General features: G+C 52.1%; 1 protein-coding gene and 1 long non-coding RNA gene across 3 annotated transcripts in view; one reads left to right on the forward strand and one right to left on the reverse strand.

Moving 5' to 3' along the window:
• The window catches only part of DDX11 (DEAD/H-box helicase 11), a 31,146-nt gene extending 17,029 nt beyond the window's left edge, over window positions 1–14,117 (forward strand). The window contains exons 10-27 of one of the 2 annotated variants that reach the window (XM_058442824.1): window positions 1,098–1,250; window positions 2,229–2,275; window positions 2,624–2,703; window positions 3,953–3,997; window positions 4,118–4,185; window positions 5,703–5,741; window positions 5,996–6,104; window positions 6,218–6,349; window positions 7,248–7,360; window positions 9,963–10,035; window positions 10,355–10,458; window positions 11,124–11,273; window positions 11,534–11,602; window positions 11,718–11,818; window positions 12,229–12,313; window positions 12,610–12,688; window positions 12,867–13,021; window positions 13,101–14,117. In XM_058442824.1, the coding sequence (XP_058298807.1) occupies window positions 1,098–1,250; window positions 2,229–2,275; window positions 2,624–2,703; window positions 3,953–3,997; window positions 4,118–4,185; window positions 5,703–5,741; window positions 5,996–6,104; window positions 6,218–6,349; window positions 7,248–7,360; window positions 9,963–10,035; window positions 10,355–10,458; window positions 11,124–11,273; window positions 11,534–11,602; window positions 11,718–11,818; window positions 12,229–12,313; window positions 12,610–12,688; window positions 12,867–13,021; window positions 13,101–13,130 (1,632 nt within the window). In that variant the 3' untranslated portion in view covers window positions 13,131–14,117. The remainder of the gene's footprint in view (window positions 1–1,097; window positions 1,251–2,228; window positions 2,276–2,623; window positions 2,704–3,952; window positions 3,998–4,117; window positions 4,186–5,702; window positions 5,742–5,995; window positions 6,105–6,217; window positions 6,350–7,247; window positions 7,361–9,962; window positions 10,036–10,354; window positions 10,459–11,123; window positions 11,274–11,533; window positions 11,603–11,717; window positions 11,819–12,228; window positions 12,314–12,609; window positions 12,689–12,866; window positions 13,022–13,100) is intronic. The other variant, XM_032159579.2, reaches the window with a different exon arrangement.
• Window positions 14,118–22,382: 8,265 nt separating this feature from the next.
• Window positions 22,383–25,163, reverse strand: LOC131384126 (uncharacterized). The gene is made up of 2 exons (XR_009214679.1): window positions 23,914–25,163; window positions 22,383–23,396 (listed from the first exon to the last, which is right to left on the reverse strand). It is a non-coding gene; the product is annotated as an uncharacterized LOC131384126 (long non-coding RNA).
• Window positions 25,164–27,332: the final 2,169 nt, after the last annotated feature.

The following is a 27,332-nucleotide window of genomic DNA, read 5'->3' on the forward strand; positions in this document are numbered from 1 at the left end:
GAACTGCTAATGTAGCAGATCAAAAATAGTATCTCACTGTTATTTGGTGGGTGCAATTTCACTATTTCCTTGCTACTTCTTTAATTTGAGTGACTTTGGAAACAGGATATCACTTGTGGAAAATTCTTTATAATCCAGAAAAAAATGTAAGGTTTTAAAAGATTCAGGGAACTAAGTAACCATTTTGCACAGCAGCTAAATGCTCACCAGCATACCTGCTGAGCTGTGTGGGCGCTGGCAGAGAAACCGAGGAATGCTGCCAGGCCCCATGGTGTCCCAGGCCTTCCCTCTGGTCTGTTTGCCTTTAGAGCAAGATTAGTGCTATAGGCATTTATACACAAATACCATAATGTGGCCCAAAATCTTTATGATTTTTGAATTTTTAAAGTACTTTGACCATATTTTGCTTTTATGTTAATAGTATTCCAGTGAAATTCTACCCATGGGGACACTGGAGCCCAGAAAAGTTAAGTGACTTACATTTTCTCACCAAGCGTGAGTGATGGAGCCATTCAGTTTTCTGGTATTTCATTTTTTATGAGTATTCCTTTAACTGGAAACTTTCCTAACAACAAACACCTAAAGATCTGCAGAGTTGCTTTTATTTTTGTTACTCCAGCTCCACTCCTCAACCCTCACTTGAGATAGGATGTATCAACCCTGTTTTGCAGATGAAGAAACCAAGGGTCAGAGAGGTTAGACAACTCTTCCAGAGTCACACAGCTGGGAAGTAGCAGCTCCAGGAGCAGAAGCTGGGGCTTCTGGTGCACCGGTGGTTTTCAGGTGTTTTGCGGAAACTCGGGGGCCTCCGGGGCGACCTTGAGGACATGGACAAGGCTAAGCAGGGGTTCCCCTCACCCAGCCCTGCCCTTGCTTTACTCAGGAGTCAGACCAGCCCTAGTTTCCTGTGTTTCATGTATTGGCTTTTCATGTAAAACTCGAGGAGAGCTTGTCCATTGCTACAAGCAGTTTTTCGAATGTCCCTACACAGTCCAGGCAGGAAATAGAAGCACTCACATCAGGAGCTGAGTGTCAGGCAAGCAAGACTCCTGCAGGGGAGCCCCACCCTGCTCAGGTGGCCTCATCTCCCCTCCCAGCTGGTGGTGCTGCCCTATCAGATGCTGCTGCATGCGGCCACTCGGCAGGCTGCGGGCATCCGGCTGCAGGACCAGGTGGTGATCATCGACGAGGCGCACAACCTGATCGACACCATCACGGGCATGCACAGCGTGGAGGTCAGCGGCTCCCAGGTGCGTGGGCCTCCCCTCCCCGGGCCAGGGCCTGCCGTGAGGTAAAGGGACTTGGATGGTTCCTCCAGACACCTGGGCCAAGAATTCCTCCGGAGGTGAGGCTTGCTAGAGGGTGCACAAGTCAAGGTGGTGACCTCATTGCAGGCTGACCATGGCGTTCCAGTGCATCCCAGAACTCTGGGGACCCCACTTCTGCAGAGTGGCTCATTTCCCCGCACCTTACCTGCCCCCATGCTCCTGAGTCCTTCCAGCCCTGGATGCCAGCAGCCAGTTCTATAAGCCAGGGAGATGGCATGAGTGAGGCAGAAGTCCCCTCAGGATTGGATGTTGTCATTACTAAGTTGCCTGGAGGGGACTGAATTGAGGAATGCTCAAGATCAGTGCAGGCTCCTCCTGCTGACCTGTCATGCGCCTGCATGGCTCCAGGTGCCTCTGGTCTTCACACTGACTCTGCCATGCGGGTGGTGTTCCTGTTTTACATTGAGAACTTGGAGATTCAGAGATGGTCAAGCTGTGTCCTAAGGTCATCCAGCTGATGAGTGTGGAGCTGAGGTGTGCCCACTGGTTTCTGACTCTGAAACCCCCACAACATCCCACCAGCTCTACTGACCTGTGCCTGGGTTGAATTGAGGCCGGGATGTGATGGTGACCTTGAACCATCACTCTTTGTAGACTCCAGGTCTTTTCCCAACCCAGTGAAACTAGCAGGGAGATTCCGTACTTGAGGGATTCAGCCTCTTGCTTTTCTCTGACCCCACAGTGGACACTGGCGGAAAACTTCCCTTCCTTCCCCTCTCTCTCAGCTCCCACCAGCCTAAGGGCTGTGGAAACCCATACCTTTTGTCTGCACCCAGACCCCTCTCCTCCCTTCAGTGGTTCCCTGTGTGTCCAGGGCCAGCATCTTCTAGGTGAATCTAAGATGTCAGTACCTCGGCCCTCGGCTGCTTGCCCAGAGCCTGGTTTGTGTTGTTTCCCCAGCTCTGCCAGGCCCATTCCCAGCTGCTGCAGTACATGGAGCGATACGGGTGAGACGTGACCCTTTGAGGTAGTGGGACAGTCCCTTGGTGGCCCCCTGCATGGGCCTCTGAGAGGCAGCACTTTGGTTCCCACCTCTGGCCTGGGTTGTGGCGGGGTGGAGCTGCATGCCATTCATGTCCTGGGCACATCCTAGTGTGTGCTGCACACAGACCTGGAAGGCTGGGGACTGACCTCTGGCTCTGAGGCCTGGGGCCGTGGCCAGCCTGCTCTCTGAAGAAGGATTTGTAGCTTGTGACTCAGTTGGAGAGGCACCGGGCAGCAAGGCTTCTACTAGGGCGGGCGAGGCGAGTTGCCATCAGGGCACCACCACTTAATGTCCATCGGCTTCTTCTCAGGAAGCGTTTGAAGGCCAAGAACCTGATGTACCTGAAGCAGATCCTGTATTTGCTGGAGAAATTCGTGGCTGTGCTAGGGGGTGAGAGCCTCGTCCCCCTGCTGACCCCTGGCCTGCAAAACCTGCCGGGCTGCTTTTCCCTTGGATGCCCATCAGGACGCCTCAGTTCTCTGTGTTTTTAAGAAGGGTCGGCCAGGTGCGGTGGCTCACGCCTGTAATCCCAGCACTTGGGAGGCCGAGGCAGGTGGTTCACCTGAGGTCAGGAGTTTGAGACCAGCCTGGCCAACATGGTGAAATCCCATCTCTACTAAAGATACAGAACAATTAGCCAGGAGTGTTGGTGTGGCCTGTAGTCCCAGCTGCTCCAGAGGCTGAGACAAGAGAATTGCTTGCTCAAACCCGGGAGGCGGAGGTTGCAGTGAGCCGAGATTGTGCCACTGCACTCCAGTCTGGGTGACAGAGTGAGAATCCGTCTCAAAAAAAAAAAAAAAAAGAAGGGTCTTGGTCACTGATTTAGAAAATTCTTGTGCTTTGTAGCTTAGTTGAGTTGTCTGACTTGAGCTTTTTTTAGACCCATGGGTTCTTTGCCCATGTTCTGAGGACTTTTTATTTCAGGCCCTGCTCTGGGATACAGCATCACATGAACACACAGTGTTTCCGTGATAGGCGTAGTGCTGTGGGGTGTTTGAAGCAGTTGCATATTCGGTTTTGTGTGCCCTGTGAGAACACAGTGCTGGCATTTGAATCCTTGTCGATAGACGCATAAACTAGAGCTCAGAGCAAGGGCTGCTCCCAGCACGGGAGCCTGGGATCTTCTGACTCCGGCTCCCACGCCTCTTTGCATGACCCTGTCACGCCCCCTTGTTTTATGATGGGGCACCCCCTTGGAAGGCGTCTGTGGAAGTGGAAGCTGCAGAAAGCCTGTGGGAGCTCCTGGCAGGAGCTGGTCTCGTGTTGCTGCTCTGAGCCGCCAGCTCTGCTTTGCCTCAGGCTCAGCACGTGGCCTGGGCAGCTCCTCTGTGCTCCTGTGCCCTGCATACCTTGGTCCGGCCGCTGTATCCCGGCCTCCTGGAGAAGGGGTGAAAAACATGAACTCACAGGGCTTTGGGTTCCATGTGCAAGCACGTGAGTCGGACGTGGGAGGCTCCTGGACCCACCTGCCCTCTCGGTGGTTCCTTTGCATGCTATAAACAGTGAAAAGCAAAACAAAACCATTCAAATACGGATGCTCTTACTTGATGTGCAGTGCGGAGGGAGAGAAGATAGGGAAGGGTTGGGGGGGGCGGCGCAGAGAATCACCATTGTGACCTATTTCCATTCTCTTTTTTAGGGAACATTAAGCAAAATCCCAATACACAGAGCCTGTCACAGACAGGTAAGAGAGTTGCCCTCAGAGGGCCCAGAGCTGATCTGAGCCACTTCCGAGCTTAACCCTAGGACTGAAACCTGAGGCTCAGGGTGAAGCTCCCAAGGCCCTTCATGTGTTTGCTCTCAGGGACGGAGCTGAAGACCATCAACGACTTTCTCTTCCAGAGCCAGATCGACAACATCAACCTGTTCAAGGTAGAGGTTTCTGCCTTTCCACATTCCACATCCAGTTTCCTTCTGTTGCCACCTGTGGGTAGATTACTGTGTTAAGACTATAGAAGGAAGGAAAAGCAAAACATAGGCATGTGATTACTTAACCCTTAACGCAGCATGCCTGCGAGGCAAAAGTCATCTTCCTTTAGGGTGAAGGCCACAGGGATGGGTGAGAAAGGGACCTTTCTTAGTGCCCCCATAGAACAGAGACCCCAGGTCCTCGCCGCCTCACTCCATCTTCTGGCACAGTCTCCCTCAGGCTTATGGACAGGAGCAGGACGTTGATTTGTTGATTTGTTCTGTGCAACCCCTGTCAGACGTCTTCCCACTGGGGCCTTGGGTCTGGTTGCAGCCTCAGACCTCTGCTCACCCAGGTCTGCGTACCCGGCGCTCCCAAGATGGAACACGGCCACTGTCGCGTGAACCCCAACCTCGTAACTCAAATCAGCAACAATGACTGCCCTCGGGTACAGGGTTCTGTGTTCTAGGCTGCATGCCATGTGCTGTGGCTCTGAGCTAGGATATCTTTTTGCCCCGGCAAGGAAAGCAAACAGGCCCAGGGAGGTGACTTCAGGAGGGTGGCGAGCACAGGCTTCCCACAAGTGAGCCAATAGCAAATGGCAGAGACAGCATCCAAACCTGGCTGCATTGACTTGGGGCCCTACATTCTTCCCATCCTGCCCGCCTTTTTTTTCTTAAAACCAGCTTTTCCCCTGAATTACCCATTTGGGTCACTGTCACTGCCACCATCCCTGCCAGACAGGCTGGATCCAGGTCATCCTTGATGCCTTTCTCCCCTTGTCTCCCACGTGCCTATGACAGCCGCCAGGTCTGACAGCCTCAGACAGTCCTGCCGTCCTCGCACCTCTCCCACAGCTGGGACATGGGTGCAGGTGCTCCTTCCCTCGCCTTCCTTCTGCCCCCCTTGCTTTCCTTCTCCCCTCTTCTTCCCATGGGTCTCGGGTCTCATCACCCATCATTGAGGGAATCCTCATCGAAGGACGTCGCTCTTTTTAGAAAGCGGTTTAAAGGCTCTAAACTCCTCATCTCTGCATACCAAGCTAAGATCTGGCACCAAACCACACACATTGGATGCACCGACTGAGTGGCACTGCTCCAGCTCCTGAGCAGGCCCCAGCCATCACCTCCTCTGTGGCTTGGCTCATAGAAGTTCCTTTTTTTAACTCTCTGTCACCTGGAAGGAAAGCCAAGGGGACTTAGATTTTACTGAGCACTCTTAGACTTGGGAGACATGTTTGGAAAGAGGGTCTCCCCCCCGAGGAGGACACTGCATTGTGGGCAGGGGCAGTAGAGGAGGGGGTGGCTTCGGAGAGGGGATGACAAGGTTGGTGGCAAGGAGGCTCTGGGTGCCTCAGAAGGTAGCACTGCGTTGTGCTGCCTGGGTGGTAGAAGTGGTGTTTTTTGTTTTATTTTTTGTTTTTAATATTACAGCTTGCTCAGTTTGCACACATGCCTACAGCTGGCCTTGGTTTTTGCAGGTGCAGCGATACTGTGAGAAGAGCATGATCAGCAGAAAGGTAACTGCTCCCATCTTGTCCTGAACAAGACCCAGGTGTGCCCCAACTCCCTGCCCTTGCCGTGCTTTCCTCCCCTGCCCTCAGGGAACTCCAGAGTCCCCTTCGTCTCCACCCTCCTTGGTGCAGTGGGCCTTGCTGGAGTGGTGGGATGTGTACTGCAGGCGTCTTGGGCCTGGCAGAGCCTCCGATCCAGCCAGCCTCTCTCTCATGGCTGTTCCTCGTTCCTCTCCTCTGTTCACTCTCATCCCACCCAGCTCTTTGGATTCACAGAACGGTACGGAGCAGTGTTGTCATCCCGAGAGCAGCCCAAACTGGCTGGGTTTCAGCAATTCCTACAGAGCCTGCAGCCCAGGACGACTGAAGGTGAGGCAGGAGGGTGGGCAGGCAGAGCTGGCTGCAGGCATGGGCAAGGACTTCTGTTCCTCGTGTGTGGACCTGACCAGAGGGAGGCCTCCTCCCCATTCTGCTCTGTGCAGCTCTTGCAGCCCCTGCAGACGAGAGTCAGGCCAGTGCCCCGCGACCAGCTTCCCCACTGATGCACATCGAAGGCTTCCTGGCAGCTCTCACTATGGCCAACCAGGACGGCAGGGTCATCCTGAGCCGCCAAGGTAATCAGGTGCTTCTTGGCCGGGTTCAGTTCCCAGGAAGGAGCCAAGCTGAGCCAGGGAGCCACAGCATGAAAAGGATTCTTCCTTCTATCCTGGGAACTTCCTGGGTTAGGAGGAAGCAGTGCAGTGGGCACTGGCCTGCTGTGACCTGGGCAAGCAGTGGAGGTGGATGGGAGGAGATCGAGGGGCTGAGATATGGGGACTAGGGTAAGCAGTGGAGGTGGATGGGAGGAGATTGAGGGGCTGGGATGGGGATCCTCTAGGGCAGGGGTCCTAGGGAAACTTGTATTGTGGGGTAGGTGGGCTTTGGTTTGGGTCATGGTTTTGTCATCTATGAGCTTTGTGATTTGGACTATTTTCTTTCTCAACTTCAGTTTCCTCATATGAAAGTGGAGAGGATAGGCCGGGCGCGGTGGCTCACGCCTGTAATCCCAGCACTTTGGGAGGCTGAGGCGGGCAGATCATGAGGTCAGGAGATCGAGACCATCCTGGCTAACACAGTGAAACCCCGTCTCTACTAAAGATACAAAAAATTAGCCAGGCGTGGTGGTAGGCGCCTGTAATCCCAGCTACTCAGGAGGCTGAGGCAGGAAAATCGCTTGAACCCAGGAAGCAGAGGTTGCAGTGAGCCAAGATTGTGCCACTGCACTCTAGCCTGGGCAACGCATCAAGACGCCATCTCAAAAAAAAAAAAAAAAAAAAAAAAAGAGAAAATGGAGAGGATAGTATGGTCCACCTCTGTGGGCTGGTTGTCCTAGAGATTAAGTGGTGTTTTGTTTAAAAAGAAAGCACTAGCACTTGTGCCTCAGACCTGGACTCACCTGTGGACCCCCTTTGCTGGATCGATAGAAGTGTCTGTTGGGCTTGCACTCACCTCTCCACTGATCTGTTTTTCCAGGCAGCCTCAGTCAGAGCACCCTGAAGTTTTTGCTCCTGAATCCAGCTGTGCACTTTGCCCAAGTGGTGAAGGAATGCCGGGCAGTGGTCATTGCAGGGGGGACCATGCAGCCGGTAAGGACACCTTTCCCAGCCCCTTGTGCCCCATGTGTTGGGATGAGATGGGGGCTTGGGAGAGATGCATTATCAGTCCTGTTCTCTCCTGCGGCCCCAAGCCAGAAAGGGTCAGCTTGAGCAGGCCTAGTGGTGTCTACTGGGTGACACTGCTATTCTGTCTCACTGCTGTGCCTTTTAGGCTGCAGGAGCGTGGGGACTCCTCTGCTGCTCCATTGTGTAGCCCCAGGATCACACGTCTCCCAGAGAAAGCTGTTCTGTGGTTTCAAATTCAAGGAAAAAAATCATGATTCCACTTCTAAAAGGTTCATTTTGATGTATATGAATATAATAGTCTTTGTAGGCATAATTTTTACTTATGTGCATACCTATTTTAAAAACAAAATTGCGGCTCCCTCTATGTGCTGTCACTGGAACTCGCTCTTTTCACTCAGCAGCCAGAGGGTCATAAACCTGTCTCCTTGTCAGCAAGCATGCACGTATTTCAGTATCCCAGCTGTGCTGGATTCCAGTTACACAGATACATAGCATTTCATGTACCTGCTCCTCTTTTGTTAGGTGTGCAAGCTATTTGCAGTTTTCTGTTTTGAGCATGACTGTGATGAATATAACCGCATCTCTGCACAATGGTGACTCCTACCTAGCAAAGGGCCTACTGGACGAAAAGCTGCTGGGAATCCTGAAGCAGTGCTTCCCAGCCCCAGCTGCCTTAGCTTTTGATTTTTATATTTTTGTATGTATAGATTCATAGTTTTCTTCATTCAGCATATTAAAGTTGTTTACAGTCATTGTTTCTGATGTTCACATTGTGAGAGCCCCTTACTGCTAGCTCAGGTCCTTGCCGTGGCCTGGCCAGTCTCACCTCCAGCACAGCAGAATGTTGTGGGTTCACCATAGGTGTCTGTGCCCCACGCTGGATTCATTTCTCCAAGCCGCCCTGGTTTCTTGTAATGGGGAATGACATTTAGAAATCAAGCTGTGGATGCTGGGGTGTTTGTCGTGCTCCTGGGGCATTTCAGTAGACAGATCTAGGAAATGTTTTCAGAATGAATGCATACTGCTATTTCTTTCTTTTTTTCTTTCTTTCTTTTTTTTTGAGACAGAGTCTTGCTCTGTCTCCCAGGCTGGAGTGCAGTGACCCAATCAGGGCTCTCTGCAACCTCTGCTTCCGGGGTTCAAGCAATTCTCATGCCTCAACCTCCTGAGTAGCTATGATTACAGGCACGTGCCACCACACCCAGCTAGTTTTTGTATTTTAGTAGAGATGGGGTTTTACCATGTTGGCCAGGCTGGTCTCGAGCTCAGGTGATCCACCAGCCTTGGCATCCCAAAGAGCTGGGATTACAGGCATGAGCCACCACGCCTGGCCCATATTGGTGTTTCTAAGTAAAAATCAAAGGATTTGTTTACTTGACCTTTTATTGTACCTCTTTTTCTCTTAAGCCTGAACATGTGTGCTACATTAACATACCTCTCTGCTCTATCCTATAATATACTTAAAAGTTTTGAAATCATAGTACCAATATTACTTCTAACAATAAATCTGATTGAAATTGCCTTTCCTCTTTTCCCTTAGAGTGTAACCCACTAAGGATGCCTGGTCACACTAGGCTCTAAAGTCTTGTGGAACCAGGCTTCTCTCCGTGTGCTTCTGTTGTCAGATTCATAGATAAGCTGTTTTTGTTTCATTTTCTTTTCAATTTTAGAATTTGCTTTTTTCTTTTCTGACTTGTATATTTGTATGGTTCAAAAGTCAAAGCTATATAAAAAGATCTATTCAGGAAAGTCTCACTCTCATCCCTCTTCAGCCCATTCCCCACCCCCATAGGGAATCAGTTTTACTAGCTTACCCTTTCAGTCTTTCTTTTTCCCCTAAATAAGCAAAAATATGTCTTCATTTTTCCCTTTCCTGTTTTATTTACATGGAAGGCACCTTAGATGTCCAGCCATCACTCCTCTAGTGGGCTGCGTGGTTCTCTGTTGGACAGATGTAGGGAGCTCATTCAACCAGTACCCTCTGGATAGGCAGGTGCACAGTTACAGGGAAGGGTCCGGGGGCACATGCTGTTTGGTATTTGCGGGCTGCATCTTCTCACTGGACTCCTGCATATGGGATTCCTGGGTTAAAAAGTATAAATATGTTTAATTTGTTAACTACTGTGAAGTTCCATGAGAATTGTACCATTCTGTATCCCACCAGTACTGTCTAGGAATGCCTGTTTCTCCAGAGTGGTTACTTTTGGATTTTTGCTAGTCTAACAGGTGAAAGCCTGGAGATTCTTATTCAGTAGTTTGGGCTGGGGCCTGGCCACGTGTATTTGTGAAAATTTTCGCTGGTGATTTTGCTGCATGGCCAGGGTTGCTAATGACTGTGCCAGATTTGCTGGATTTCCTTTGCTGTTGCTGCACATAGTTTAAACGAGACTGCCAGCACTGGGTATCAGTCACCATTTTTCTTTTTGTTAGTTTGCCATCAGCCTTTTCTTTGACCTCTTCTTTCAGTTTGTGTGTACTTGCTGTCTCTTAACCCAGACTTCTCGCTTCCTTTCTGCTGGGCCTCTGAGGGGTCATGGGGCCGTGATGCTGTGGCCTTTGTCTACAGGTGTCTGACTTCCGGCAGCAGCTGCTGGCCTGTGCCGGGGTGGAAGCTGAGCGTGTGGTGGAGTTTTCCTGTGGTGAGGAGCCGTGCCCAGGGTGGGGCAGGCTAGAAGTCAGGTTCTGGCCCCCGTTTTCTGTGTGTAATACCTCATACTGCGACCAGGCACAGGGGTGGAGGAGACCCCGGGATGGGAGCCTTGCCCTTCGTGCGCTCGCCCAGGCTCTCCTGCTTTGCTCCCTGCTGCCTGCTGCCCAGTGTGACTGGCGATGGTGGGCGGGTGAGCGCTGTCGGTCGCTGCGCCTGCGCTGGATGATGGGGCGGGGAAACGCCCTTTCTGCACTGTCTCACTGCACACCTGCATCTCCAGTTTTCGGCCTCTCCCTGGCTCTTACCAGGTCACGTGATCCCTCCAGACAACATCCTGCCCCTTGTCATCTGCAGTGGGATCTCCAACCAGCCGCTGGAATTCACGTTCCAGAAAAGAGAGCTGCCTCAGATGGTCAGTCCCAGCCAGCTCGCCGCACCACAGCCTGGGCTCAGGCAGCAAAGGGTTTTCTGGGGCAGGGGTGCTCTGGCCCACCCTGAGTGTTTTCAGGTGTTGGGGAAATTGCACGGGGGCACCCACTATAGAGCCACACAGAATGAGCGGCGTCGATCTAGATGCTTATGGAGGAAGGTCTGAGCTTCGCCTGCCCTCACCCCTTAGGCTGCAAAATACATATTCTTAAAACCTCTAGGCATTCCCTGAGGATGCCTCACACAGGGGAAAGCTGCTGGTTCCCTTTGGCGCTCTTGCCCTTTGGTTATATCTGCCTCTGCCGGGGGCAGGGATGCGGGGCTTGGGGGCATCTCCTGGGGTGTGCAGCCCCTGATTGTCATTGCGGTGCTCATCAGGACCCTGGAGTGAAGAAGGGAGGACTCAGTGCCAGGGCAATAGGAAGGCCCCCCAGGGACGCTAGTGCTGTGACGTGTGTCAGAAAGGCGCAGTCAGCAGCAGCGGCTGGGTGTGTTTGGTGGGAGGTGGTACCTACCACCCTGCGGTTCCTCTTCCTTGGCTGTAGTCCTGCCGTGGGTCTCTCCTCAGTTTTCAGTCGCAAGGTTCAGATGCGGTTTGTGGGTGGCTGAGGGGTTGCTCCATGGGAGCTCCCTCTCTTCGTTCCTTAGATGGACGAGGCGGGTCGCATCCTCTGTAACCTGTGCGGTGTGGTTCCTGGAGGGGTGGTCTGTTTCTTTCCTTCCTACGAGTACCTGCGCCAGGTCTATGCCCACTGGGAGAAGGGTGGCCTGCTGGATCGACTGGCTGCCAGGAAGAAGGTGAGTGGCCTGTCAGCCAGCCCTCCCACTTGTGAGGACAGTGCCACTGAGTCCTCCTGGGAGCTCTTGTGCTCATCGGGTCAGGACAGGCTTCTGGATCCTCATCTCCACTGCTCCCAGCCCCTGACTACAGAGGATTTCCCCAAAGTCCCTGGCTGTGAGGTTCTCCAGTCCCCTGACCAGAAAACACAAAGCCATGAGCAGACCCGAGACCTGGCATCCTGAACCTGTCTCTGGGAAATGTCCTCTGTCTTTCTCAGATATTCCAGGAACCTAAGAGCGCACACCAGGTGGAGCAGGTGCTGCTGGCGTATTCCAAGTGCATCCAGGTGCGGGTGTCATGCTGAGCTTGGGTCTGAGACCATGTGGGGGTGGCAGCTGGAAACGTTGCGGGTGACATCCAAGCTTTGGCTCAGCAACTCAGCGTCTGGGTGTCTCCCACAGGGCTGTGGCCAGGAGAGAGGCCGGGTGACAGGGGCCTTGCTCCTCTCTGTGGTTGGAGGAAAAATGAGTGAAGGGATCAACTTCTCTGACAACCTAGGCCGGTAAGTAGTGTTCTGCTCATCTCCCGGGCCATGATACACGGCCAGCCCTCGCTCCCAGCAGCCGGGCCTCTGCCTGCCGTCTGCTGCCATTAGAGCCCACAGCTGGGCTGCGACTGCTCAGACCAGCCAGCTGGAGGGAGGGGCTCAGCAGCTCTTCCCAGGTTTGGCCCTGGGAGAGCAGTTGGATTTTAGGCTGGCCATTGCTGTATCAGGACCCAATCAATTGGCCCATACAGGATCTCTCAGCTGAACAAGCCCTCTCCAGGTGGTAGGTACAGAGTAGAGAGAGGCAGAGTTTTGATCACAGTCAGAGAGGGCTGAGGAAGGGGTAGAACGGAGCAGCTGGTGATGTGGGTGATGACCCAGGAGGTCCTGATGTCCACCCACCCTGGACTCCTGTCTCCCCCCAGGTGTGTGGTGATGGTGGGCATGCCCTTCCCCAACATCAGGTCTCCAGAGCTGCAGGAGAAGATGGCCTACTTGGATCAAACCCTCGTGAGTGACCCCAGTGTCACAGAGGGTGACAGGAGAGTGGGCAATGGGTGGGACCGGCATCACCCCCAGGGCTGATACAGCCAGGCCTTCCCCGCTGTGCTGGCGTCTCCTGTCCCCTCCAGAAGCTTGGATGCCCCTCCACACCCTCTTGATCTTCCCTGTGATGTCACCTGGACCCCTGCTGCTGGCGTTGGCCACGGAGCCTCCTGGTCTGGCTCCAAAGCCTGGCAGGGTCTTTTCCCAGGGAGAGCTGTAGGCAGGGAACGGTCCTAATGGGTCATCCCCTTCACTCCCAGCCCAGAGCCCCAGGCCAGGCACCCCCAGGGAAGGCTCTGGTGGAGAACCTGTGCATGAAGGCCGTCAACCAGTCCATAGGTGAGCCTGGCTGCCTCCGGCTGGGTGGACAGATGGGGGCTGGAGAAGGGGAGAACAGGAAACGGGCTTGCCTGCCCCGTTTCCTAAACAAGTCTGAGAAAGGGGAGGGGGACGCCATGGGAATGTGCTGTGGGGGAGGCAGGTGTTGCTCGGAGCCGCAGCCTCTGTTCCTATGCAGGCAGGGCCATCAGACACCAGAAGGATTTTGCCAGCATAGTGCTCCTGGACCAGCGGTATGCCCGGCCCGCTGTCCTGGCCAAGCTGCCGGCCTGGATCCGAGCCCGTGTGGACGTCAAATCTACCTTTGGCCCTGCCATTGCTGCTGTGCAGAAGGTCAGTCCTACCTTTTTCTTTCTGAGAGCCTCCCCACCCCGAGATCACATTTCTCACTGCCTTCTGTCTGTCTGCCCAGTTTCACCGGGAGAAGTCGGCCTCTTCCTGATGGGCAACCACACCACTGCCTGGCGCCGCGCGCTTCCTTTGTCCTGCCCACTGGAGACAGTGTTTGTCGTGGGCCTGGTCTGCAGGGATCCTGTTACAAAGGTGAAACCCAGGAGGAGAGTGTGGAGTCCAGAGCGCTGCCAGGACCCAGGCACAGGCATTAGCTCCCGCGGGAGAAAATGGGGGAATCCTGAATAAACAGTGGGTCCCGGCTGTCCTTGGGGTGTTCCAGGGCAGCTCCTCTCCTGGAATAGAATCTTTCCATCCTGCATGGCCAAGAGCCAGGCTTCCTGCCTGGTCTCCGCAGGAGGCTGTGGCAGCTGTGGCATCCACTGTGGCATCTCTGTCCTGCCCACCTTCTTAAGAGGCGAGATGGAGCAGGCCCGTCTGCCTCTGCCCTTTCTAGCCAAGGTTGGCTGCCCTGGACTGCTCACCCTCTGGTCTCAATTTAAAATGATCCCATGGCCACAGGGCTCCTGCCTAGGGGCTTGTCACCTTCCCCTCCTTCTTCCTGAGTCACTTCTAGAGCCCTGCTCCCTAACCTGCCCCACAGCCCTGCCTGGATTTGTATCCTTGGCTTCGTGCCAGTTCCAAGTCTGTGGCACCTCCCTCCCTCTCAACCACTTGAGTAAACTCCAAGACACCTTCTACCCCGACACAAGCAATTATGCCAAGGGCCATTAGGCTCTCAACATGACTATAGAGACCCCGTGTCATCACAGAGACCTTTTTTCCTGTGGGAAAATAACCCTCCCACCTGCAACAGCTGCCCCTGCTGGCTGCACCCGTCTTCTCCCTCTGACCCCAGAGGAAGGGGCCGTGGTCAGCTGGGATCTTCTGCCGCCATCAGGGACCAACGAGGGCAGGAGGAAAGTCACTGATGCCCAGATGTTTGCCTCCTGCACAGCTACAGGGTCCTTAATTAAAAGTGTACTGTTGGTTTCTGCTCAGTTTTTTATTGATTTGTGCTGCTGTTTTCTCTGGAAGCCTCTTTAGGGAATCGAGGAGCGCACTGGTGCAGGGGCTGGGCGGAGCCATCCGCCCATGCAGCACAGGCAGACAGCAGCCCCCGCCCCAGCCGCGTGGCCTCAAGCCAGCCTCCCGCTCCCTGAAGGTGGTCCCCACACAGACCTGGGACTGTTCCATCCCTGCCCCTTCCGGGGCAGCAGGGCTGAGGAGCCCATTCTGGTTGTGTCCACGGCCAGAGTCTGGGTTTAAGGGAGGAAGGCATGGCGGAGCCCCCTAGGATTTCCATTTGTCCTCTTCTTCCTCTGCCTGTGGCTGCTGGGGGTTAGCAGAGACGGTTTGTTGTCTGACATAGGGACTCTCCTCCTGGCCCCTCACCAGCCCCAGAGGTGAAAAGGCTGGAGGGCAGGGGCTGAGTGAGGGAGGTCTATGGGGAGCACTGGTTCCCCCAGGCCCCAGAGACTTAAACACAGGAAGAAGGCGGCAAGAGAGAATGAACAATGCCACAGCCCACGGCAGACGGCGGCCCTGCCTCCTACCGTTGCGTCTCGGGACCAGCTTGTTGAAGAGATCCCACATCAGCTCCCCGCCTTGGCTTACTCACTGCAACAGGAAAGCCACGGAGTGGAGTGTGGGGTTCAGTCACCTTCGACCCCCAGCTCCGTGTTCCTGCCCACTGTAGTGTTTTTGTTATTAGACCCTTTTTTCTCCTTGGTTTAGGAATGGGGGCCCCAGAGCCACTCTTGTCCACGCTCCCTCTACCGTAGAGGCGGGAATTCCAGGGCTCTGCAGTTTGAAAAGCACTATTTTATGAGCCAAGTAGAACAAGAAATGAGAACTATTAAAAAAAAAAATAAGGGATTTCTGACTACTTAACAACCCCACAGAAAATCCACCAGGGGTCCAGAAATGAGACCAAGGTGGCCTCAGCTGCTCCCACCTGAAGGGGATGCTGCTGCTGTTGTCCTGCCTGGTGCCTTGGACTGCGGTGGCCGGGGCCTGGGGTGGGGATGAGGGTGTACTGACCAGCACCGCAGCAGCTCGGGGAGGTTGGGGTGCTGTTAGCCTGCCATCTTATAGGTCGGAAATGGGAGAAAGTGTGGGGTGCCTAGGGAAGCAGGTGACTGAGCAGGGAGTCTGGCTCCCATCCTAGCACCCAGCTCACTTGGCTTGAGAGGCTTGAGCCTGGTGCCAGGGGCAGAGTGGGTGATGCCGGGCCCAGGCTGGCACCATACATGAGGTTGTCCACCAGGCAGGTCAGGTAGGTAGGATGGCACATTGACCTTGGGCACTTGGCCCAGGTCTGGCATATAGAAGTAGTTCTCTGGGACCTGCAGGATTAGATGGGGACATGTGAGAGATGACAGGGACCTGCAGGGGCAGCTAGTGAGACCTCGTGTGTACCCTGCACAGCTGTGGTGGCATAAGGGGTTCAATAGAGCCTCTCCTGGAGAAGATCCTGGCAGGGCCCCCTGCACCTGCCCCTGCCCCTTCCCTCTCCACCTGCCACTCCAGCTGCTCTCTCATTGATGGACAAGGGTCACCGAACAGTTTCTCCTCCATCTCTGCCCCCAGCATCACATGGGTCTTTGTTACAGCACCAGCCAGGTGGTCCAGGAAGACAGACCTTGTATCTACAGGGGCGACATGGAGGTCAGGCAAGCCGGCACCTGCTGTCCTGGGACCATGTTCCTGACTTTCCCACATCATCAAGGACACTGTGCACTGAGGAGTCCCAGGCCACCAAGCCAAGCCACCCCAGTCACCTTCTGGCTCCTGCCTCTGTGCTGCACCTGAGTGTGATTCCCTGGGACCACATTACGTCAGGCTATGTCTTGCACCCACACCCTGCGACTCTGTTTTCTGCCACACAGGATCTCTGATGTTGACAAGCAGCATGAAGACCTGGGGAGACCCGTGAGCGCCTCCTCCATGTCATCCTTGGGCTCCAGCTTGGCACTCACACACAAAGGAAAGGACTTCAGCTTCTCCTGGGAGGGCCGGGTGGGTGAGGGATGGTGGATTTCGGAGTCAGACCAGCAGCTGGCCTAGAGGCTACTGGGGAGGAAGGAGCAGGGAGCGCCCACTCCTGACCCAGATTCACTGCTTCTTCCCTCACCTCTGTCATGACCCCAGAGAAGCAGATTCTGAACCTAGGTTCTTGCCTTCACCTTTGTTCTCTCCACTCGGGTAATTAAGAATGATGTGCTGGCCAGGCACAGTGGCTCACATTTGTAATCCCAGCACTTTGGGAGGCTGAGGCGGGCAGATCACAGGGTCAGGAGATCGAGACCATCCTAACACGGTGAGACCCCATCTCTACTAAAAATACAAAAAAATTAGCCGGGCGTGGTGGTGGGCGCCTGTAGTCCCAGCTACTCGGGAGGCTGAGGCAGGAGGATGGCGTGAACCCGGGAGGTGGAGCTTGCCATGAGCCAAGATCGCACCACTGCACTCCAGCCTGGGCAACAGTGAGACTGTCTCAAAAAAAAAAAAAAAAAAAAAAAAAATGATTTGCTAATTTTGCAGGCAGCTGATCCAGTGCTGTGTAACCTTGAGGGCCACCAGATGCCAATCAGTAGAGAGAATGGGAGAGAAGGAAGGATGGAGGAAGTGAGGACAAGGGGCAAGGAGGAGGGTCTGTCAACCTGTCTCTTCTGTGCAGGAGGTGTCCAAGCAGGAGGAGCACTTCTAAGGGGGGAGGTTCTAAGGTGGTCACATCCCCACTGAAAAAGCCCACAGAAAATGAAAAGCCCACATGTTTGTCCATTGCTGCAGGATGGGGGCAAGTGGAGGGGGAGAGGTGTCCCACCTTACCCCCAGCCATCGCTGACTCCTCCCTTTCCTTCCTTCTTATTCCTAATCTGTCACCATGTCCTGTCATTTTCTTTGTCTCACCCAGCTGTCTCTGCTTGCAAATCCCCTGACTGCAGTCTCATCCCTGTCACCTCCTGACTATAGTTGATGACAGGAGAGGAGGCTGCACAGTGAAGGAGCAGGGACTGCAGGTCTGGCAATAACCAGGGCTGGGGCCGGGTGGGGGTGGCTTGGACCAGGAGAGGGACCTGAGTTAGGCAGTCACATACTTTACACTAGGGTCCTCCAAGTGAGGCACAGCCTGGGGCCCTGGGAAGAAGACCAAGCCTCATTTCAGGTTGCTTGTGGCTAAAGACAGGACCTGTGTACCCAACAACCCCTGGGACCTTTGCAGGAAACAGCAAACACCATTCGCTCACTCGAGTTAGATAAACACTGAGTGAAAAGTCACTGGAACCCAAGAACTGTGCGGGGTCAGTGCTGCCGATACAAGAACCGCAGCCCTCCAGCTTGGCTCCCTCAACGGCCTCTCTGCACTCCAGCCACACTGGCCTCCTTTCAGGTCTTCCACCTCAGGGCTGTAGCTCATGTGCTTTCTTCTTTCTGGAGTGTTCTTCCTGACCTACCCACTCACCCTCAGTTTTTACCACAAATGCAATTTCCTCACATCCACCTTCCCTGACCCCTGAGACCAAGCCAGGCCCTCCATGATGAGCCTTGCAGCACCTCATCTCCCCCACAAAGAGGTGGTAACCCACAAAACCCAGGGCCACGATCCCTGGCTTTGAACTCTGGCTCTGCCTCTGGGCCAGATCGCTCTATTTCTGTGCCTCAGTTTCCTCATCTATAAAATGGGTAGCAGTGCCTGCTCATAAAATGTGGCAAGGATTAAATGAGTTAATGCACTCAGATCAATGGTGGAGCATGCGTCATGATACCTGATTAGTGATTACAAAATACTATAAATAGGCCTTATCACAACTGTAATTAAATAACTGATCATTAATTGGTTATTTAGGTCTGTCTCTCCTGCCAGAGTGTATACACCAGTTGGACAAGGACGCTGCCTTATTCATCACTGGATCTATGGTGATGTGCTCAGTGCCTTGCACACAGGCACTGTTGGGTAAATATTTTCTGGCTTCAGGAAAGAGTGAAGGACTAATCCCCCCCGCCACCTCATGGGAGGAAGAGCGTGAGTTGGGAGAGCAGAGCCACCACAGGAAACCAGGAGGCTAGGTGGGGCGGAAGGGAGTGAGCTCTCCGGCTCTCAGGAGCGAAAGCTTCCAAGCTGGGCTCTCCCCTTGGCCCCTACCACCCAGGGAAGCCAGCTGGGTCCTCCAGGACCAGGAATCCCGAAAGGGGCTGCTCCCAGAGGTGGTGTTGCAGGGACTGGAGAGAGGACTGCCCAGTACAGGGGGTGGCCCTCTGATCAGGTGGGGGTGGGTGGCAGCAAAGCATTTGGTGGGAGGCCAGGAGCTCATAGGAGATGGGATTCTGCTGATGCCTGCTGAGTGAATGAGGGAGGGAGATGGCAGGACCAGGGACTGGGGAATTGGTACTAAGGTGCTTGGTACCTGCCAGGCACCCTATCCATACATGATCTCAGTTAAGCTCTCCACCTTGGAAACACAAGAAAGGAGCCCTGGCTGAAGAGGAAAACAGAGGCTGGAAACAGGGATACATGGGCAGGGTGGTGGTGGTGAGAGAATTGCCAGAATCAACTGCCAAAGGTGCCCAGGTTGGAAAAGCAAATGTGCACACGTGGGTTCTTCCCACTTTAACCCTGAGGACGTTGAGGCCTGCATCCAAGACAGACTGGGCAGTGGCTAGTGACTCTAGGTATAGGAGTGTCCAGGCCCTGCTCACCCAGGCTAGAGCTTAGGGAGCCAGAAGGAAGGAGGTTCATGTGGGGGTGCCGGACAGGAGGGAAAAATACTCCAATTGCAAGGTGAGGGCACAGTCTATTTATATTGGGTTGAATTAACTCCTCCCTATGATGCCACTAAAGCAGGAATCACACTGCAGATGGCACTGATTTGATTGGCAAGAGACATGCCAGGCAGAATATTAAGGGACCAGGCCCCTATAATTAGGCCTAATCATAGCCTGTTGTTTGAAAAGGGCATGAAGGACATTCATCAGGCCTGGCACTGTGCCCTAGACCTGCTCTCCCGGGCACTATAGCAGGGCCCTACACTGCAACAGAGGTGTGGGTGGGCCTGGGTGAGTGTGGCAAGAAATGCCTAGGAGGCTCTACTTGGCCTTAAAGTGCTGTGTGACCTTGGGTAAACTGCCTTCTCTGAATCTCTGGTCCTTTCCATTTCCCATTCGCCAGGCTGAGAACTGCACTTGGATACATGCTTATTCCCAATAATAATAATAATGTGTGTATCATGCATAATGCACTGCACCTCTTCACCACACTGGCGCCCACTCCTCTGCTGCCCCTGCCGGCTTCCTCAGCCCCTTCTTCTACCCCGATGGTTCTCTCCTCGCCTCCTCAGGCCAGCACTTCCCATGATCTGAGATGTCCGTCCTCTTTCCTCTTCAACTTTTTCTCCAGCAGTGAGTTCCTCCTCCTCACTCAGGCTTCCAGGAAGGCTGTCCTCGGCTTCTCAGACCTGAACCTGCCTCGAATACTCATGAGGACCCAGGAGCTACTCCTCACCTCCCACTTCTCTTCCCTCCTGTCAGATAACCGAGGCACAGCCAACTGATCTCCAACCATCTGAGCAACCCGATCATGTGAGTCCACCCACACCTTTCAAGAATGTTCTTCCCCTCCCCTTCTTTGTATTTATACTGATGCAAATTTGCTGGCCATCTTAACTCAGTCCTGTGCCTCAGTTCTCCCACCTGTAAGATCAGGAGGAGGATAAAGATGTAAGACTTTCTGTACACATTTTAAGATGAATTCCTTGTTACCACATCTGAGGTTGTCTGTGTGTGTTGACTGTACTATCGTGTACAGACACGAATCTAAACAAGGAAGTAGCAAGTCCATTCAAGCACTAAGAGGCTGATTAGTGGTTTATTCATTCTGTCTACAAACATCTACTGATCATCTATTCAGTGCAGACCATTATCACAACAAAGATGAATACTACGCAACAGCCAGGGAAACAGCCTCAAAAACAGTTAAACTCTAATGCAGCCATGAGTACAATGATAAGGAGGCACAAAGCCCTTCTAGGGTTAGGGAAGTCAGGAAAAGCCTCTTAGCAGAACGTGTGCCTCTCTACCAGGCCCAGGGAGAAGGTGCAGAGACAGCATTCCAGGTACAGAGCAGTGGCTCACACCTATAATCCTAGAAGTTTGGGAGGCCGTGGTGGAAGAATCAAGCCTGGTCAACATAGACTCCTGTCTCTACCAAAATATATATATATATTTTAAATTAGCTGGGCATGGTGGTGCAGGTCTGTAGTCCCAGCTGCTAGGGAGGGCTGAGGTGGGAGGATCATCTGAGCTCCAGGAGGTCAATGGAGGCTGCAGTGAGCCACGATCATGCCAGTGTACTCCAGCCTGGGCAACAGAGTGAGACCCTGTCTCAAAAAAAAAACAAACAGAGAGCATCCCAGGTAAAAGGAACAGCTCCAACAAAGGTATGTAGTGAAACGGCAGGTGGTCTTGAGTGGTGGGGACACAGCCATCCTTGAGGAAGTACCAGGAAAAAGAATGATAAAGAGAGGCCAGTTTGTGAAAAACACCCAAAACCAAGGCTGGGAGTCTGGTCTTGAACCAGGAATGAAATCCTTAGAGCTGTGCTGTCCAGTATGGTAGCCACCAGGTACACGCAGCCACTCAGCACTGGAAATGTGGCTAAATTGAGATGTGCTGTCAGTGTAAACACACCGAATTTCAAAGACTTAGGAAAAAATAACATAGACTATCTCATTAAAATCTATATTGATTACATACTAAAATGACCACATTTGGGATACACTGGAGTAAATGAAATACATCGCTAATTTCTTCTGTTCGATTGAGTCTTGCTCTGTTGCCCAGGCTGGAGTGCAGTGGCACAATCTTGGCTCACTGCAACCTCCGCCTCTGGGGTTCGAGCAATTCTCCTGCCTCAGCCTCCCGTGTAGCTGGGATTACAGGCACCTGCCACCACGCCCAGCTAATTTTTGTATTTTTAGTAGAGACGGGGTTTCACCATGTTGGCCAGGCTGGTCTCAAACTCCTGACCTCAGGTGATCCGCCTGCCTTGGCCTCCCCAAGTGCTGGGATTACAGGCATGAGCCACCACGCCCAGCCTCTCCTGTTTCTTTCTATTTTAAAATCACATATGTGATTTCCATAATTTTCTTTTGTTTTCTTTTTGCCACACTCAGTGTCCCGTGATTCTAAAGAAATGAGTCCCAGTTCTTTTCAGGCAGGAGCTATCCTAGAATGGATTCTGGCATAAGCATCAAAATCATTCATAACATTATCATTTTATGGCCCCTTCATTCTGTATCTGGTAGCTCTTAAACTATTATCATGAAGATAATCATTATTGTGCCTCTATTTTTAGGAATGAGAAAATCCAGGCACAAAGGTTAATTGGCAATTATCTTTTGCAAAGTCTGTGGTGCTCATGTGAAAAGATGACGATCACTTCTTATTTAGTGGAAAGATAATAAATAGTTGATAAATAATAGTCTTCCATCAAGGAGTTTTGTAATGAGAAACCTTAACTCCTCAGTTCCCCAGTGGCTGACTGCAATTCACTCTAGGTCTTTGCTATTGTGTTACCTGCGTATCCATTTTGTTACCTTTTAATGCATTACATAAATGTGTAAATATTCTTTAATAATGGTGCTTTTCTCACATCTATGCCATCCATATTCATCAAGATCTTTTTTCAGTTTCTTTGACAACTAAAACTTTACATATGTATTGTGTATGGCATAATATTTCTACTGCACAGCGTTGCTTTACAGAATGTGGTAAAAACTATGGACTCTCCCAGGAAAATGCACATATACCGTACCCCTGTCTCATAAGGCAGTTTATAATTTCAAGAGTGCATGGAGCCCGTCCTGCACACCGTTCTCCCACACCTGGCTCCAGCTTCTCTCCCTGAGTTACAGACCTTGCTGTGGGCCCCCGGGGAACCAGCACAGAGGTTTAAGCGGTGTGGGGTTAACTCCAAGGGTCAGGAGTTGGCAACTGGTTGGTTCCCCATATAATTGGTGCCCCTGACACAGCATCTCCCCGAACCAATAATAGAAGCTTCTGACTCCTTCGCCCATCCTTCTGACTTCTTCTTGCTTCTCCCATAGAAGCAGGTGTGGGAACCGCTGAGCAGCACACCCTCCCCCAGCAGGAAATCTGGGACACGCAGGAGCCTCAGTGAATCCGACCATTGTCTCACCTCACCAGGCAGGTGCCTCCTCCATCCTATGTGCGATCAACTTTATTGCTACAATTATTAATATAAAGCTGTTGTAACCAAGTGAGTAATAGAGGAACGCCACACTTTTGAGACTAATTCAGGAGTCCTTTATTAGCTAGTGACTGAGAGACGGCTAGCGCTCAAAATTCTCTCAGCCCTGAAGAAGGGGCTAGACTTTCTTTTATACTTTGGTTTAGAGAGGGGAAGGGGAGCCTAGCTATAGCAACCTTACAGAAGTAAAACAGGCAAAAAAAAGTTAAACAGACAAATGGTTACAGGAAAACAAACAGTTCCAGGTGCAGGGGCTTTAAATCCATCACAAGGTGATAGGTGCGAGGGCTTTGGGTGCTATCTACTGGAAACAAATGCGGGGGCTTAGGGTGCTATCACTGGAGCGAATCCCTGGGAACTGCAAACTTAGTTTGCCACAGGACCTTATCAGTTAATTGCACTCTGATGTGCTGGGAGTCAGCTTGCACAAGTTAAGTCCTTGAGGAAGGGGGTGGGTAAGGGGCTGCAAGTGAAGGAGCCAAAATGGAGTTTGTCTGGCTCTCTCAGCTAAGGGAGAGTCAATTCATGTTAAAACAAGGTAGGATATCACATTCCCCACTTGCGTTTTTGGGGAATCAAATCATTGATTCCTCGGTTATAACAAGAGGGTTATATTGGGTTTTAAGATATGTAAGTTTGACAGAAGCTATGCATTGCTTTATAAAGATAAGAAACCAGTTTTAACCTACAAGGTTTGAAGACTAAACAAGAGGAGGAGAAAGCGGTCCCACCAATCCAGTAATTAGAGCAGTTAGTCATGGATTACAGTTAAACATGCTTTGGTACTAGGGGGTGTTATGAATTTAAGCAGGAATGCTGTCCACTTTCAGAGCCATTGGTGTGGTGAGGATGACAGTATGAGGTCTTTCCCAGGCAGGAGTGAGTCCTTTTTTTTTTTTTTTTTTTCTGTTGGAACTTTTTAACATACACCAGGTCACCCAGCTGGAAAGAGTGGCAGGGCCCCGTCTGGTCAGGAACTGGGTCGGGATGAGCTCCCCAGACAAGCGGCTGGATGATGTCTTGTAGCTGTTGGAGAGACTGCAGGTACTGTAATAAATTAGCTTGTGAGATTTCTGCTAAATGGGTATCCCTTAGCTTAGGCAAGATAGGCAGAGCCCTCCTATACATGATTTCAAAAGGTGAAAACCTAGCCCGGTAAGGAGTGCATCTTACTCTATGAAGGGCTAAAGGAAGCAGTCTTACCTAATTTTCACCCATCTCTAAGATCAATTTTGTAAGAGTATTTTTTAGGGTGTGGGTCATGCATTCTACCTGTCCAGAGCTCGGGGGTCGATAGGCACAATGGAGCTTCCACTGGATGTTTAATGCCTTACTAACTGACTGAGCTATGGACGAGGTGAAGGCCGGTCCATTATCAGACCCTATGGCAGCAGGCAGCCCATGTCGAGGGATGATTTCATTGAGTGAAAACCTAACTACCGTGGTGGCAGTCTCGTTTTTGGTGGCAAATGCCTCAGTCCTTCCGGAAAAGGTGTCTACTAGTACCAGAAGTTATTTGTACCCTGCCAGGTGTGGTTTTATTTCTGTAAAGTCAATTTCCTACCTTTCTCCTGGCAAGCGTCCCTGGAGGCGGTGGCCTGAGCTAGATCTAGGACTTTGCTTAGCGTTCACCTGGGCACAAGCCGTACACCGGAGAGCTGCTTGGTTCGTTAAGTCCTGAATGTGGGGGATCTTGAAACGGCTTCTTAGAAGCTGGGCCAGTTTTCCTCCTTCTAAATGGGTGGTAGAATGCAGATGACTGATTAAAGTTTCCCCGAGAGCTCGGGTTATGAAGATTCTGGAATCAGGAAGAATCCACCAACCTTCCTGATTTTTACTGGCCTGAAGATCCAAAGCCTGTTTTTCCTCCTCTGGGGAGTATTCTGGGTGGTCTGGTAAGTCAGGTTGCGGAAAGGACACTGCAGGCAGCAGGGTCAGAGGTGGACTGGGAGTTGAGCTGCCTCCCAGGCTGCAGAGTCTGCTCTTTGGTTAACAGGGGCAACGGCCGTGTCTTCTTTTTGATGTCATTTGCAATGAATTACAGCCACCTGTTGAGGGAGCCAAACAGCTTCAAGCAGGGCCAAAATTTCTTCTTTGTTCTTGATAGCCTTTCCTGCTGAGGTGAGTAGCCCACTCTCTTGGTAGATGGCTCCGTGTACGTGCACAGTAGCAAAAGCATACCTGCTGTCAGTGTAAATTTTAATACGTTTGTCTTTACCCTATCGGAGGGCCTGAGTGAGGGCAATCAACTCAGCCCTCTGTGCCGAGGTACCTGCTGGCAGTGCTTGGGCCCGCAGTATATTCATCTCCGTAGTGATGGCAGCACCAGCCTTTCAAACTCCCTGCTCAAGGAAGCTGCTACCGTCTGTAAACATGGTGGCGTCCGCCTCGTTTAAAGGCACATCTTGGAGATCAGGTCGGCCAGTTTCCGTAGTCTTTAACCGTTCTTGGCAGTCATGGACATGTGTGGTAAGGTCTGGATCAGGAAGCAAGGTAGCTGGATTTAAACATCTTGTGGGAGAGAAAGTTAAATGAGGCTGATCTAACAGTAAACTCTGATACTGCGGGATGCGAGCATTTAGCATTTGACATCCATTTGCCAGAGGCACTTTGTAGTAAAGTCTCTACAGCATGAAGACCTGTAAGGGTTAAGTTTTGGCCCAGAGTCAGTTTATCAGCTTCCTGGACCACGTTCGCTGTTGCTGCTACTGCTCACAGACAACTTGGCTACTTGGAAGCCACAAGGTCTAGCCTCTTAGACAAGTAGGCTACTGGACGTCGCCATGGCCCTCCACTGTGGCGGTCACCATGGGCTACTGGGGGAAAGAGAGAAGGAGCCCCAGTCTCGTCAGTCATCAGACTCCTGTGCTGCGTGGAAGGTGAGGACTTAATTTTTCTTTTCTGGTTTTTCCTCTGGCTTTAATGGGCATTCTTTTTTCCAGTGTCTTTAATGGGCATTCTTTTATCCAGTGTCTAGTCTGCTTGCAATAAGCATGTTGGTTTTTCTCCAGGAGAGCCTGCTCGCCTTTCTTGCCTTTCTGGCGGGGACCCGGGGTTCCCTGGCCATTCCTCTGTGATGGGGGCCTTTCCTTCTTGGCTTCCCGGATGGCCGCCACTAAGATTTTCGCATGTCTTTTGGATGCCTTGTCAGCGGCCTTTTCAGTTGCCTGAGCTGCCTGTTTTTGCTTTTCAAACTCTCGATTGTCAAAAACTTTCTGGGCTATCTCTAGAAGTTGGCTAATGTTCATTCCCGCAAATCCTTCTGGTTTTTGTAATTTTCTTTTAATATCAGGGGCTGCCTGAACCACAGACGCCAAATTAATAGCACAGCTGTTCTCGGGAGCCGCTGGGTCAAAAGGGGTGTAACTCCGATAGGCCTCCTGGAGGCATTCCAAAAACGCTCCCGGTGACTCATCAGGCCCCTGGACAACTTCAGTTGTCTTAAACAAATGTATGGGTTTTCGAGCAGCTCTTTTGACACCCGCAAGGAGATATTGGTGAAAATCATCTAAAGCTCTCTTCCTGCCTGAGGAGTTTGGATCCCAATTAGGCCGGGTAGAGGGAAAAACCTCCTCTAGGAGGTTATGAGCTTCCTCCTCTGGTCTACCGTCTGATGTAAGGAAATATTTTCTGGCTTCTCTTCGGATACCTTCCTTCTCTTCAGAGGTGGAAAGGGTTAAAAGGAGCTGTTGACAGTCATCCCAGACAGGCCGGTGAGTCCGGAGCACAGACTCCATCAGTGAGGTCAAGACCTGGGGCTTTTCAGAAAAGGGGGGATTATGAACCTTCCAGTGGTACAGGTCAGAACTAGAGAAGGGGACATAAACTAAGAATGGGGCTGAGCGCTCATCGCCCGGAGGGGCTTGTGCCTCTCTCAGCGGGAGGAGGGGGGCTACCTTTTCCTGCTGTGGCCGCAATCAGGAGGCAGTAGGCGGAGAGCCCACAGGGGACGTAGTGGAGGAGACAAGGGAAGGTTCTGAGGGAGCAGGAGGGCTATAAGGCGGCGGAACTGGGTGAGGGAGACTTTCCTCTTCCTTACAAAGAGGCAATACAGGAGGAGCCGAGCCAGCTGAGGGTCGAGGTGAAACTGAGGTCTGGCTCAGAAGGACCTTGGAGGTAGAATTATGAATGGCGCATGAGCAGAGCCATGGAGGAGGGCTCCGGACCAAACTCAGCCATTTCATCAATGTAGGGAAACTGATCGGGGTGACCGGGAGTTCCAGCAACAACCCGCCACACAGCCTGAACAATTGCGAGGTTCAGTGACCCTTCCGGGGTGGGGGGACCTGGCTCTAAACTTTGGCCATTCTACTTCACAGAGTGTCCAGAGTTTGTCTTTTTTAAGGCGTTACCTATAATCCTCTGAGAAGCCTAGAGAGAAATTTTGTAACATACATTGGAGAGGGCTCCAATCTTGATGAGGCCGGGAATAAGAGTTTCCTATTCTGGAGGCAGTTGAACAAGGTTTGAGCAGAGATATTAAACTTAGCATGGACAGAGAAATGCATGACCTGGGGGGCTGTAGTATCAGAAGAACAGAAATAACATAACCGGAAGGAATAGAAAAACAACTGTAACCAACACTTCCTGCTACTTAAGGTTTGTCTTCTTAAGCTTTGAGACTTAGGGAGAGGACAAGTGGCGGGTCTGAGGCCCGTGGGACCTATGTGACTTCCCTCTCCCCTTTGACTTATAACCTAAATATCTTTGGTGTCTCCATGACTCAAAGGCAAAGAGTTCAAACTTGGCCCTTTCTTTTAAGGGTTCAAGGAGGGAGAGCAGAGCCAAGTCTTGGAGGCGCTGGACTTGCTGTGACACAGGAAAACAAGATGTGCGGGGCAAGGGATGGGGATGAGGAGGAAAGGGGCCACTTGGGTCTTTCCTAAGGTAGGAAAGTAGTCACAGAGGAATAGAATAAGAGTCCAGATGAAGTAAAGCAGTACGAGCGTAGGTTTCTCTGCATAGTGCCTTATCCAGGGGCAC

Source organism: Hylobates moloch, unplaced genomic scaffold (genome assembly GCF_009828535.3).
Source record: "Hylobates moloch isolate HMO894 unplaced genomic scaffold, HMol_V3 SCAFFOLD_8, whole genome shotgun sequence".
NCBI classification, from domain to species: Eukaryota; Metazoa; Chordata; class Mammalia; order Primates; family Hylobatidae; genus Hylobates; species Hylobates moloch.